We start from the raw sequence: 13,910 nt of genomic DNA, 5'->3' as shown, positions 1-13,910 counted from the left end.
GCATCTGGTGGGGGGGGCTCGCCCCATTTATCGTCCATCTCTCAGGGATCACCATTCTTTTTTGCCTTAGGTCAAATGTTTTTTAATGTTGTTTCAGGGACTTCCCTAGTGGTCCAGTGGCTAAGACTGTGTGCTCCCAATACAGGGGGCCTGGGTTCGATCACTGGTGAGGGAACTAGATCCCACATGCCACAACTAAGAGTTCACATGCCTCAACTAAAGATCCCACATACTCCAACTAAAAGATTCTGCATGCTCCAACTAAAAGATCCCACATGCCACAACGAAGATCTTGCGTGCCGCAACTAAGACCCAGTGCATCCAAATAAATAAATAAACAGATATTTAAAAATATTTCATATTTCTTGTCTGGTTTTTTAGTTGTTTCAGGTGGAAGGGTAAAATCTGATTTCTTATTCCATCTTGGCTGGAAGTGGAAATCTCAAAAAGATTTACTTTTAAACTGAGGAAATGTGCCAAGCTGAGCTTACACATATGCTATTAAAACTCAATAACTACAGCAATTGTTTATAAGGAAGACCAAGAAAAGCTTTTGTTTGTAAAGGACTACTTTATCACTGACATTGGTTAGAATTTGCTGACACGTGTGATGATTAAAAGCAAACCACACTGTAGTCGGTTTTATTATTTTTTAACCTTCTTTACAGTCAATGCACATCCTTATTGCTTGTACCTGGGGCACAAGGCTCCCAGCACCCCACCCTTGGTATTCCATAGTATACATCTCCACTCTATTCCAAAAATCGAATATGGCCAAAATTGAATTCATCTTCCACAATAAATCTGGTATTATTATATTTTCCACCTGTCAGAATATCGTATTAAAATTATGATGTCTCTCCACAATTAGACTGAGGGCTTGCGAGAGAAATATTACTTCATGTTCACATTAAAAAAAAAAAAAAAAAAGCTTGTTGAAAGAATCGTGCTTTAACATATCAGACTGAAGTCACTTTCCTCTTTGTTCAGAAAGAGAATAATAGATTTATTGCACAGACTTACTAAGCACTTGTAGGCCAGTCACTATTTGGTGGTGGCTGGGGCTACAATGGTGAATAAGACCAGGTTCTGCGCTCCTGGGGAAGTGTTCTCAGTTGAGGAGAGGCGGGTCAGAGATATAGAGGCACATCGCAATGCCAAGGGGAAAGATCACCACGGAAAAACCAGAGAAGTAAAGCTTGGGCCAGGCCTCAAAGTGCAGCCAGAGCAGGAATATGGTCCTTCGCTTTCGACCAAAGGGAAAAGGGATTACTGGAGAGAGACGCCGTATAGTAGCTGCGGTTTGCCTTAGCCCTATGGGGGTTAAAAACTTGAGAGCAGGCTGTAAAGAACTCTCAAACCCGTTCTGCAATGTTCAGATCGCAGTTTCTACAATCCTCACGCGCCACCAGGAAAGAGCTGGGTCCGCGACCAAAGGCGGAGTCCTGACGCCAGGGCCGCGGATCATCAGGAAAACGTCCCGGGAGGGCGGGGGAGCGTGCGCTGCCGGAAGCGGAGGGAAGGCGGGGCCACGGCCCCAGCGCCGAGCCCTCGCTTCCCTTCCCCGCCCCCTGAACGCGGCGCGGGCGGGGCTGAGGCGGAAGGGCACTGAAGGAGGTGACGTTGTAAGTGAGCGCCGGCTGCTCGGCAGTGGCTCCAGAGGAAGCTCGGCGGCCGTGGTGGCTGTAAGCAGGCCGGACGTCTGCTGGCTGACGGGCTTTCCCCTAAAGCTGGCGAAGGCGGGACTGCAGTCCGAGCTGCCGCAGTATCTGGACCCACGGCGGGGCAGGTGCCGGCAGCGAGGGAAGTAGGTAAGCGGGAGCCCGGGTGTCAAATACGGCGAATGACTGACGGACCAGGCTGACTGGCCATTCTCGCGCCAGTGCGCGCCAGCTCAGCACCCTGGCCTGGAGGCCTCGAACGCTGCTCTTCCCTCACAGCTGAGCCAGAGGCAGCGGATTTCTCCCCGGGCGCTGTTGTGCGTTTCTGGGGGCGGGGAAGGAGCTCGTCCCGAGGGACCAGTGTCCCCTTTTTCTCGCCAGTCCGAGCTGTACGACACAGAAGCGGAGAGGGCTAGCGCCCCCGGCCGCTCCTCCTGAAGCCGGGGGAATCTTTGAGCGGAAGAGCTGCTGGTAGAGGTCCTCCAGCTCCTGCCGTTTGGGGTTTTATTTGTTCGGACAATTCTTCCTTCCTGCCTTTGGTTCCATCCTCACACTCCTGGGACCCTGTTCTAGTGAACGGGTATGGCACAATTGAACATTTGGGCGGTGGGAAGCCTGTTTTTCCCTTCTGTTTATGCTAGGCAGTATCAACCCCCGTTACAGTGTATGACCACTCTTTTGGGGGAGGAGGGATGCGGAGAGGATGTCGGAGATAAGGGTTTTGGACTTGGAGTTCGGAAAGCTGGAGTTCGAAAAGCTGAATTGAAATCCTGGCCTGCCACTTGGTGGTGGCTTTAATCTTGTGTAGACATTTTTAACCTATGTAAAGTGGATCTTTCTTATACCTATATAAATTAGTTGGGAGAATTAAACGAAATGAAGAAAGTAGAACGTTAATCATGAAGTATTTGGGGAATCAGGTTAAAGTCGGTTTAAGAATACCCAGGACGCTTAATGGTAGGTTCTTAATTATGTCTTTTACCCAGAATAACTACGCTTGGTATGGAGAAGGGTGCCAGAAGAGATACTAGGATCTTGTGGTTAAAAGCTAACTGCAGTCTCTGCTTTGGGTCGGGCAGCATTAGAAAGAAATCAGTTCCTCCTAGTCACCCAGAGGTCTCATGCTTATTGATTACACATTATTGGTGTATGAGGGACGACCTAAATCAGTTTTGCTTCGTGCTCAGTAGGTCTAGTGGGCCCTTTCTAGGGGAAAAGCTGGGAGGGGCTTCATTCACACCTTGGCCCGCTTTAGAAGGAATTCTTTGCACGTTTCTGAGGACTCCTCCCTCTGCTTCTAAAGCATTTCATGTTAATTGAAAATGTTCAGAGAATAAACATAGGGACTTGAGTCCTTTTACTGGCTGAACATTACAGTTCTAAGTTAATATGATGAGATACCTTTCTCTATATTGGTGAGAGAAGACCATTCCGTGCTCTGAAGTTTAAGCAGACCCTAAGAGAAGTGTTTGGGGAGGAGAGAAGGGAGATGCAATCAGTGACTTGAGTAGCACCTGTTCTTACAGTTGCTTGGTCAGACAAATTAAGGATACTTGCCTTCCCTCATTGGAGTGTGATGATGCTCAGTGAAGCATGATGAAATGCAATCTTCAGTTCCTTTGACACAGAATTGTCAATTTGGAATTTTAAGTCATGGATACGGAAGGGACCTTGAGGGTCATCTAATCCAGTGGTTCCAAAACCTGCAGGGACATCAGAATCAGTTGGGGAATTAAAACAAAACCCCAGATGCCCAGACACTACCTTAATAGATCTGAAATGGGACCCGGGTATTTGCGATTTTTAAAAAGCTTTTCAGGTGATATTCACCGTTTGAAAACGCAGATTTTAGTTTATAAACAGGCTCAGAGGGGTGAAGTGTCAATTAGTTTATTGCCTATGCCTTTTAAATTTTTTTCTCTTTTTTTTCCCTTTCCTTAACAAATAACCTTACTTGAATCAATAGTACTGTTTTAGGTTTTGTAGCTCTGAGAGCACAGAAGGGGGAAAAAAGTCATTTGTCAGTAGCTCTGTGTAATTTTGTTTTCATAGTTCCCTATGCAGTTAGACTCCTTAATGCTCTTTGATGAAAGTATTAGATTTTACAGTAAAATTTTTTACTAAATGTTGCTTAGGTTTTTTTTGTTGTTGTTGGCAGAATTATATAAAGACCATATCACTTTATAAATCAGTTTCTTAGTAGACTTTTATGCCAAGCCTTCATAAACCATGGAAGAATTCCAGTTAAAGAATATGTTTGCTTTTGTTCTGGCTTGTCATAAACCGACTGTGCTGTCCACAGGTTTCTGTCCACCACCATCCCCCACAATCCTGGTATGCATGACCTCTTACTTTGTATCACTAGCCAGCTTCCTATGGAACTCAATTTGAGAACTGTTAGAGAAGCCCTATAAAGTCTCTAATTGCCTTATTATAAACACCTGATTTAACCAGAGGCTCTTGGTATTGCCTTAAGCTTGTCCTTGAATTTTTAGTCCCTTTTTCTTTTTTGGTTAATTGTACCATGCCACTGATTTAAAGAATTTGATAGATATCTAGAAAGGATCAACTGATAAGGAAGTAACAGTGCCTCATATGTATTTTTCTTGCCCATTATAGTGAAAATGTCGTGATTTTTTTGGCGGGGGTGGTTAGTATTTTCATCATTCTTAAGGTAATAGATCATCAGGCAGAGTTGAACATTCTCTTTTGGGGAGATATATTCATTAGCAAATTATTCTTTGAATAAGAATCACTGAAACGATGTGTTAGTAATAGAGCCAGAAATGGACCGTACATCACAAATCCTTTAAAGGAAGATGCTGAATTATTTTCTTTTTAAAAATGACCCTGTTTATAGTATGTTAACTTCCTACAACCAGATGACACAGGGCATTCTGAATTCACTGATTAACAAAGCCATGTTAACAGAGAGGTAATCTATAAATTCAGAATCTAGAGAGACCTGGTATGTGTTTAAGATGAAAAACCAAGTCACTGAGTCTCTAATTTTTTTTTTTTTTGGCCAAGCCGTGTGGCATGTGGGATCATAGTTCCCTGACCAGGGATTGAACCCGAGCCCCCTGCATTGGAAGCGTGGAGTCTTAACCACTGGACCACCAGAGAAGTCCCTCTAAATTTTGTGTCTGAAATGCCTTAATTCTGAAGCCTAAAAATTGTTGAAGTTCAGATTCTGACAGAATACACTTTTCAAGGAGAGGTATTGAGAAAGGATAAATGGGAACCCAGGGTTCACAATTTTAATGTAAACTGATACTACGGATTTAACGTAGAAACAAAGGCAGAGAGGGGATAGTGACAACTTGAAGACCCAGTGAGAAGTGGAGTTTCGAAGTCACTTGCTTGTCCTTGAGGCAGTCTTCTCTGTAAGGACTTGAGACCAAAATTGGATATTTAACTTAATCTACTTTATGTGTGGTAGCTGAATGTACCTATCACCAGTAGGTACCATAAATGTACAAGTCTCCAATCCTCAATCTGGCCCTTTTTATGGTTCATTCATGTCCTCTGATGCCAATGGGCAATATTTTTTATTTTTGTTTTGTTTTTAATCTTGTTTCCTACTACAAACCATTCATTCTGTCTCATTTTTTTGGGGGGGGCGGATAACCTCTCCCCTGTTTATTCACTACGCAGCAGCTATTCTCATTACTGTCTACAGGAGAAAGAACTTTTTATTACCTACAGCAGAAAGAACTTTTTCATAGTGATGCTTGAGTTAATCTGTACAGTGGTTGCACTGCAAAATTTTACTCAAATAAATATTGGACCCCTCAAGGATTGTTCAGACTTCAGACTGTCGTAGGGTCAGTGAGTATCTAATAAGAGTTGAAAGCTCACTTCTGTTTCCCTTGTGTGTGTGTTTTATCTTTTTTAAAAAAATTCATATTTGCTATGCTCTTTATTTTATTATTATTATGAATTTTTGACCACACCCCATGGCTTATGGGATCTTAGTTCCCGGACCAGGGATTGAACCTTGGCCCTCAGCAGTGAAAGCGTGGAGTCCCAACCACTGGACCACCAAGGAATTCCCTATTTTATCTTTGAAGGAATGTTGGTATTTGGTGAACACATAACAGTGTGGCCGAGAATACATGGGCAAAAATGTTAAGGGACCCCATGTGGAGGTTGCGTTTAATTTTAATTACGTGTACTGAGTTCATGCTTGGGATATGTTGGTTTTAGGGTACTCTGGCTGGACTCTTATTGGAGAACCTTCAACAGTATTATCTTTGTTTTTTTTCTTTGGCTAGGTAGATTTCCCAAAGAAGAATCTTCAGATCTCCTGCTTGGAGCTTATAGGCTGGGCTGTCAACAGTCTTGTAGCTAAACTGAGGGAAATGGTAGAGGTCTTAGCATTGAGTATGTAAACACTCATGTTCATTTAACTCAACTATTTTCAGTATGATACCCTCATTCTCAACTGGACCAGACGTTTTCCAGTCCAGAAATCCTTTGTTTTTCCTTTAGAGCTGCATTATCCAATGTGGTAGCCACTAGCCACATGTAGCAACTTAAATGATTAAGATTAAATAAAATTAAATATTTCGTTCCTCAGTTGCATTACACACATTTCAAGTGGTCAGTAACCACATGTTTCCAGAGACTTCCATATGGGAAAGGGCAGATATAGAACATTTCTATCATTGCAGAACTCCTGTTGGCCAGTGCTGTTCTAGTCTAGAAAATAACACTCCAGGCTTCTGCAAGGATCAGGGAGGGGCAGTTGGCTGCTTTTTGTGGTGAGTAGGAGGGTATCTAAATGATTTGATCTATCCTCTTGTTTTTAGCACCATGTTCACACCCCACTTACAGAACCTCCTGCTGCCAGTTCCTGACCTGTTTTGAGTCACTGCTGTATAAATTGGATTGCTTTCCTTCTTGCAAGCTTGACATTTAACTTTTCTTTTTAATTAATTAATTTATTTTTGGCTGCATTGGGTCTTCGTTGCTGCATGCGGGCTTTCTCTAGTTGCAGCGAGCAGAGGCTACTCTTTGTTGCAATGCGCGGGCTTCTTATTGCAGTGGCTTCTCTTGTTGCAGAGCCCGGGCTCTAGGCACGTGGGCTTCAGTAGGTGTGGCACACGGGCTCAGTAGTTGTGGTTCACGGGCTTAGTTGCTCCGTGGCATGTGGGATCTCTCTGGACCAGGGCTTGAACCCGTGTCCCCTGCGTTGGCAGGTGGATTCTTACCCACTGGGACACCAGGAAAGCCCTGATTTTTATATTATTAATTAATTTATTTGAGAGGCACAAAAGGGCAGATACATGTATATTTTCTTATTTTTTCTTTTATGAAAGGTGGCTGTATATAATATAGTAAAAAGAATTAACCTTGCACAAAAAGAAAGCCTTTATCCTTGGCTTTTAGGAGGTAATCTCTAAACCCTTGGAATGTTATGTCTGATTGGAGTGTCTTTATTTGCCTAGGAGCCTTGGGTCACTGATAATCTAACAATATGATTTAGGATGGGGATTGGCCACACCAGAAAAACCAACAGTGTGATTTAGGGTAATGGCTTTGATATCAGTGGATCTCCAGAGGGGTTGAAGACTGAGCTCAGTCATGTGGGCAATCAGTTATGCCTATGAACCCCCATGAAAACTCTGGACATCAAGGCTTAGGTGAGCTTCACTGGCTGGCAATTCTTGTCACGCTTTGTCACACATTGGTTCTGGGAAAGTAATGCTGTCTCTACTCCATGGGGAGAGGACAACTGGAAGCGCCTCATTTGTTACTTCCCCTGGACTCTGCACTATGTAGTTCTTCACTTGGATGATTTTAATCCACATTCTTCAGCTGTAATTAGCCATAACTATTAACAGTTTTCAGTGAGTTCTGTGAGTCCTTCTGACAAAGTATCAGACCTGAGGGTGGTTTTGGAAACTCCCTGAACTTTCAGTTGCTGTCAGAAGTGAGGGTGATCTTGTGTGGACTGTTCTCCCTAACTGTACACTTGGCTAAACTATTGCAGTGGCTTACCATTGATACTCATTTGAACTCTGCTTTTTTCATTTAAACTGGAAATTACTCCATGTTAGTTCATAGACCTTATCCTTATTCTGTTATAGCTTCATTCATTGTGTGGATGAACCATAGTTTATGCAACCACTACCCTATGTATGGGCATTTAGGTTGTTTCCAGTATTTTGCAATTACAGACAGTGTTGCAGTGAATAACCATGTACTGTGTATTTTCATTATTATTGGAGATGTATCTTCAGGGTAAATTCCTAAAGGTGGAGTTGTTGGATTAAAAGGTGAATACTTGGGGACTTCCCTGACAGTCCAGTGGTAAAGACTTTGCCTTCCAATGCAGGAGGTGCAGGTTCAATCCCCCTGGTCGGGGAGCTAGGATTCCCACATGCCCTGTGGCCAAAAAACCTAAACATAAAACAGGAGCAATATTGTGACAAATTCAATAAAGACTTTAAAAATGGTCCACATCAAAAAAAAAAAATCTAAAAAAAAAAGGTGAATACTTGTATGGTTTTGTTAGATATTACCAAATTCCCCTCCAAAATGATTTTATCAGTTTGTATTCCCACCAACCAGCAAAGTGTGAAAGTTTTTTTTCTCCCACCAACAAAACATGTTGCTATAACTTTTGCCAAATTTTTTTGAGGTATAATTGACATATTAGTTTCAGGTGTACAACATAATGGTTTAACATTTGTATACATTGCAAAATAATTACAGTAAGTCTAGTTAAATCCATCACCATACATAGCTCTCCACCACCCAAATTTTTTTTCTTGTGAGGAGGGCTTTACTTTTTAGTGGCTTTCAAATATGCAATACAGTATTATTAACTAGAGTCACCATGCTGTACAGTACCTCGTCATGAATGACTTGTTTATATGTTTATTTATGGAGGTTTGTACCTTTGACTCCTTTCACCCATTTTGCCTATCTCCCAAGCCCTGTTGACAATTTTTTTTTTTTTTTTTTTGCGGTATGCGGGCCTGTTTGTGGCCTCTCCTGTTGCGGAGCACAGGCTCTGGACACGCAGGCTCAGTGGCCATGGCTCACGGGCCCAGACGCTCCATGGCATGTGGGATCCTCCCGGACCCGGGCACGAACCCATGTCCCCTGCATTAGCAGGCGGACTCTCAACCACTGCACCACCAGGGAAGCCCCAACAATTTTTTAATGAATGAAGTTGAACATCTTTATTTATGTTTAAGGACCATTTAAAAATCTTCATTTGTGAATTGTTTCATTATGTCTTTTTCCCATTTTTCCATCAGCCTTTTCCTTTATCCCTCAATTTAAGATATTAAATATTAGTAATATTAGCTCTTTTGAGTTTTTCATTTTTGCTATTTTAAGTGTCCTAAGCTCCTTTATTCTTTTAACTGTTCCTTTAAAAAAAAATCCCATTCTTTTCCCCAGTGGATGTAATATTTTCTTCTTTGTGGATAGCGTTGGGTTTTTCTTTCTTCTCTCTTTTTTAAAAAAATTGTGGTAAAATATACATAACATAAAATTTACCATTTAAATCATTTTTAGGTATACAGTTCATTGGCATTAAATACATTCATATTGCTGTGCAACCATCACCACCATCCAACCTGAGACCCATTTTAATTTTCCTAAACTGAAGCTCTTCACATTAAACAATAACTTCCCTTCTCTCCCCTCCTCAGGTTTTTTAAGTTGACTTCTCTAAATACTCTTTTGCTTTCATCTGTTTGTTTTGGTCTACTTTTTATCCCTGGAAGTGTGGTGATTCTTAGTTATGCTGTCATTTGACCACTAAGAAGTTGCTTGGAGGTTCTGAGCTTGTGGTGGGACTTGTCAGTTGTGGGGTGCGCTGTGGGCCATGCTGGGCCATTCTGTGGGGGCATACCTGTACTTATTTATTTTCTTGTGGATTAATCAGTTTCTCTGAAGAAGAATCTTCCAATCTCCTGCTTGGATGGGTAAGACAGACTGCCAGCGTTTTGGGAGACGAATGGGAAAGTGTTGCAGGGTCTTATATTCAGTATATAATTCCATCTTCCAACTGTTCCTGGGATCTCCTTGTCTGCAGAACTTCCTTTCTGAAGGAGAAACTTCTAATCTTGGGTTGGGGAGGGACAGTTACCTGCTCTGCAGAGTTGGGCAGGGATTTGAGGGTTTCATTGCTTCTTAAACTTTGGGGTAATTGTTTGGGACTGTGTAGTTGTGGCATCCCCAAATATCAGTATCTGTTGGTCTTTTTGAATGATCTATCCCTACCCCACCCCCTGCCCACCCCCAGAACTGATCTCTTCCCTGAGGGTATAAACTTTTCTGGGAGCTGAGTGGGGAAAGAGGTTGGGGAGGAGTTCCCTATATAAACTGATTTATCCTCCTGTTTGTACCCCTGCCCTCAGTTGTACATGATGTGCCTGACTGTTCTAGTTCATTCCCTTGAGAAAGTGAAACTTTGATCATCTGCCATGGTAGGAGAAGGGATCTTGGAGTCTAATTGCTTCTTATTCAGACTTTCAACCAGTCCTTCCTTTTTCAGCTCTCCTCCATTCCCTGACCTTCATCGGTATTGTTGCTCCTGGCTCCTGAGCCTTTCTGAGGTCCTGTAATTTGCTGCTTGGTTTCCCCTACTGCTGGCTTAGATTTCAGCTCTTTTGGCTGGCTAAGTCTGTTATCACTCATTCATCTGCTTTCTTCTTTCAGCAGTTTTATTGCTCTTGTCTCCTTTTTTGTTGTCATTGTCCTTGAGAGGTTTTGCCTTTTTAAAAACTCCATTTCTGTCATCTTAATGGGATTTGGAAAGGAAGCAGAAGTAAACGTGTTCAGTCCTCTTCTCCTCCCTGCCCCGCCCCCAGAGGAAACTGATGCACAGAAAGGTAATACAGCTTTTCCTAGTAAGTTATTAGTTTGCTGAAATTAGGATATTGTTTTTTTTGATTATTCTGTTCTACCTGCAGTGGCTGGCGCCTTTCTTTCTAGGCTAAAGAGCCTTCAGTAATGTTAGATCTTATTAAGTCTGAGGGAAAATCATGTTTGTTTGTTTTTAGTACTTATTTATTTGGCTGTGCTGGGTCTTAGTTGCAGCATGCAGGATCTTCATTGCGGCATGCGGGATCTCCAGTTGCGGCATGCAGGCTCTTAGTTGCAGCGTGCAGGATCTAGTTCCCTTACCAGGGAACGAACCTGGTCCCACTGCATTGGGAGTGCAGAGTCTTAACCACTGGACAACCAGGGAAGTCCCAAATCATGTTTAGTTTTGCCTCTCATTTTCATCTACCCTTTCCTGTAAGTGTGTTCCTAAAGTTCTCTCTCTCTCTCTCTCTCTCTCTCTCTCTCTCTCACACACACACACACACACACACACACACACACACACACACGTGTTGGTTCTTTTTTCTTATACTTACTTGAGAGCCAGAACCATACTGGTTGAGAGCACCTGATAGAGTCCTGTCTTCTCATAGTCACTCAGAAAGTCTTTGACTGACTGACGAAGAGGAGGCTGGTTGGTCTCCCTCTTGAGGTACTGATATTGCGTGCATTTATTGACTGTCTGCCTGTGGATGACTGTACAGAATAAAAGTCCCTGCCTTTCCTTTCTGAAATTTGTTGTATGGGACTTCCGTGGCAGTCCAGTGGTTAAAACTTCGCCTTCATGCAGGGGGTGTGGGTTCTATCCCTGGTCTGGAAGCTGAGATCCCACATGCCTTGTGGCCAAAAAACCAAAACATAAAACAGAAGCAATATTGTAACAAATTCAATAAAGACTTTAAATGTGGTCTACATCAAAAAAAAATCTTTAAATAAATTTGTTGTATGGAACAAATTGTTTTGCTGTGAACTCAGTCTTAAATGGTGTCTGGTCCCCTCTCCCTTCTCTATCCTTCATTTTACAAATGAGAACACAGAATTTGGGTGACTTGCTTAAAGTCACTTAGCTAATGAGAAACAAGGTCAACACTTAGAAATTCTCTCCTGACTCTAGAAATTCTCTCCTGACTCCCTGCCCTGTCTGCTTCATCAGAAACTGGCTGCATATTGGGAAATGATTCTTGAAACTTGTTTCTATCAGAGGCAGGTACAGCAAATGGGGTCATGTTGGAGCACTCATGTCTTCCCTTATCCTTCATTTTCATTGTGGGGAAAACCTTGATCAGGTAGGATTTCATTATGTCTGATAGTATAAATTGAACTTCATATGCTTTTTTCGATTTTCTAATGTATATTGCTGTGAATATATCTTTATGACCTTATTTTTAGGGTAGAAATGTAAATTTTCTTTCTCTTCTTTACAGCTGCATTCAGATCTCATTATGCATCAGAAAAATGAAAAAACAGAGGAAAATTCTATGGAGGAAAGGAATCCACTTAGCCTTTTCTGAGAAATGGAATACTGGGTTTGGAGGCTTTAAGAAGTTCTACTTTCACCAACAGTTGTGCATTCTGAAAGCCAAGTTGGGAAGGCCAGTTACTTGGAGCAGGCATTTAAGGCATTTCCAGTGCAGAAAGAAGGCCCTTCAAATCCAGAAAACGTGGATCCAGGATGAACCCCTTTTTGCTAAGGCAAAGTCCACTGTGGCTGTTCAGAATCTTAGTACTTTGTCCTCTAAAGTGAAAGGAAAGGACACTAAACACTTCATTTCCTCCTCAAGAACCTTCCTGAAACTCCAAACAGAGAAGTTGCTATCATCAGTAAAGAACTCTGATCATGAATACTCTGGAGAGAAAAGTCTCTTGAAGGCAGCCACTGACATACCAGCAAATAGTGTTTTAAGTCAGGCCAGTGATCACAGACCTAGGACAGAGCCACAAGCTTCTGATCCTCCTATGAAGTTCAATGGGGAGAGCCAGAGTCCAGGTGAGAGTGGCACAATTGTGGTCACCTTGAGCAACCATAAGAGAAAGCGCTTTTGTTATGGCTGCTACCGAGGGCTGGAGCACCACAGGAATGGGGGACCCCTGATTCCAAGAAAGTTCCAACTTAATCAACATAGAAGAATAAAAGTATCTCCTCATATGATGTATGAGAAATTATCCATGATTAGATTTCGGTACAGGATTCTCAGATCCCAGCACTTCAGAACAAAAAGCAAAGTTTGCAAGCTAAAAAAAGCCCAGCGAAGCTGGGTGCAGGTCACTGGGGACCATCAAGAGACCCTTAGGGAGAACAGTGAGGGTGGCAGTTGCAGCTTATTCCCTTCCCCAGAACCTAAAGACCCTTCTTGTCGGCATCAACCATACCTTCCAGATATGGACAGCAATGCTGTGGTGAAGGGAAAGAACTCTCATGTGCCTGATGGCCACACTAAAGGAAGCCCTCTCTTGGGCAAGGAGTTTAGTTTAGATGAAGCATTCCCTGACCAACAGAATGGCAGTGCCACATACATCTGGGACCAGTCACCCTGTTCCTCTCCTAAGTGGGAGTGTACAGAGCTGATTCATGACATCCCCTTACCAGAACATCATTCTAATAACATGGTTATCTCGGAAACCGAGAGAGAAGTTATGGCTCTGGGTCAGGAAAATCGGACAAGTACTGTCAATGATGACAGAGTAAAACTGTCAGTGTCTGGGGCAGATCAATCTGTGAGTAGTGTAGATGGGCCTGTGTCCGAAGAGACTGTTCAGAATGAGAGCTCATGCCAGATGGATGAGGATGGATCTTTCAAGCAGAACATTCTTAGTTCTAAGTTGCTGGACCACCCTTACTGTAAAAGTCCACTGGAGGCTCCTCTGATGTGCAGTGGACTCAAACTAGAAAATCAAGTGGGAGGTGGGAAGAACAGTCAAAAAGCCTCTCCAGTGGATGATGAACAGCTGTCAATCTGCCTTTCTGGTATGCACTCTTCCTTTATTCTCCCTCAATCTCTGGCCCACACCTGCTGTCCATTATCCTTTCTAGGAGAGTCCTATTTGGTCCTTCCCCACGTGGATTTCCCTTTTAAGCAGTTAGACATTCTTTTATATTGCTGTATTATATAGATGTTCCATAGTTAGTTGTTTTTTTTTGATGTTGGGGGTAGGAGTTTTATTAATTTATTAATTTATTTTTGCTGTGTTGGGTCTTCATTTCTGTGCGAGGGCTTTCTCCAATTGTGGCAAGTGGGGTCCACTCTTAATCACGGTGCGCAGGCCTCTCACTATCACGGCGTCTCTTGTTGAGGAGTGCAGGCTCAGTAGTTGCGGCTCATGGGCCCAGTTGCTCCGCAGCATGTGGGATCCTCCCAGACCGGGGCTCGAACCCGTGTCCCCTGAATTAGCAGGCAG

The 13,910-nt window shown here is 42.8% G+C and overlaps 1 protein-coding gene across 7 annotated transcripts in view; it reads left to right on the top strand.

Moving 5' to 3' along the window:
- Nucleotides 1-1,561: 1,561 nt before the first annotated feature.
- Nucleotides 1,562-13,910, top strand: part of SENP5 (SUMO specific peptidase 5) — a 41,861-nt gene continuing 29,512 nt past the window's right edge. For 2 of the 7 annotated variants that reach the window (XM_067034301.1, XM_067034302.1), the window contains exons 1-2: nucleotides 1,632-1,811; nucleotides 11,939-13,479. In XM_067034301.1, the coding sequence (XP_066890402.1) occupies nucleotides 11,970-13,479 (1,510 nt within the window). In that variant the 5' untranslated portion in view covers nucleotides 1,632-1,811; nucleotides 11,939-11,969. Of the gene's footprint in view, nucleotides 1,812-11,938; nucleotides 13,480-13,910 lie in introns of all 7 variants that reach the window. The other 5 variants (XM_059064278.2, XM_067034300.1, XR_010840724.1 and 2 more) reach the window with 5 other exon arrangements.

This window comes from Kogia breviceps, chromosome 5 (genome assembly GCF_026419965.1).
Source record: "Kogia breviceps isolate mKogBre1 chromosome 5, mKogBre1 haplotype 1, whole genome shotgun sequence".
Classification (NCBI taxonomy): domain Eukaryota; kingdom Metazoa; phylum Chordata; class Mammalia; order Artiodactyla; family Physeteridae; genus Kogia; species Kogia breviceps.
The sequence above is the reverse complement of the archived record's forward strand: the minus strand, read 5'-3'. Positions and strand labels throughout refer to the sequence as shown.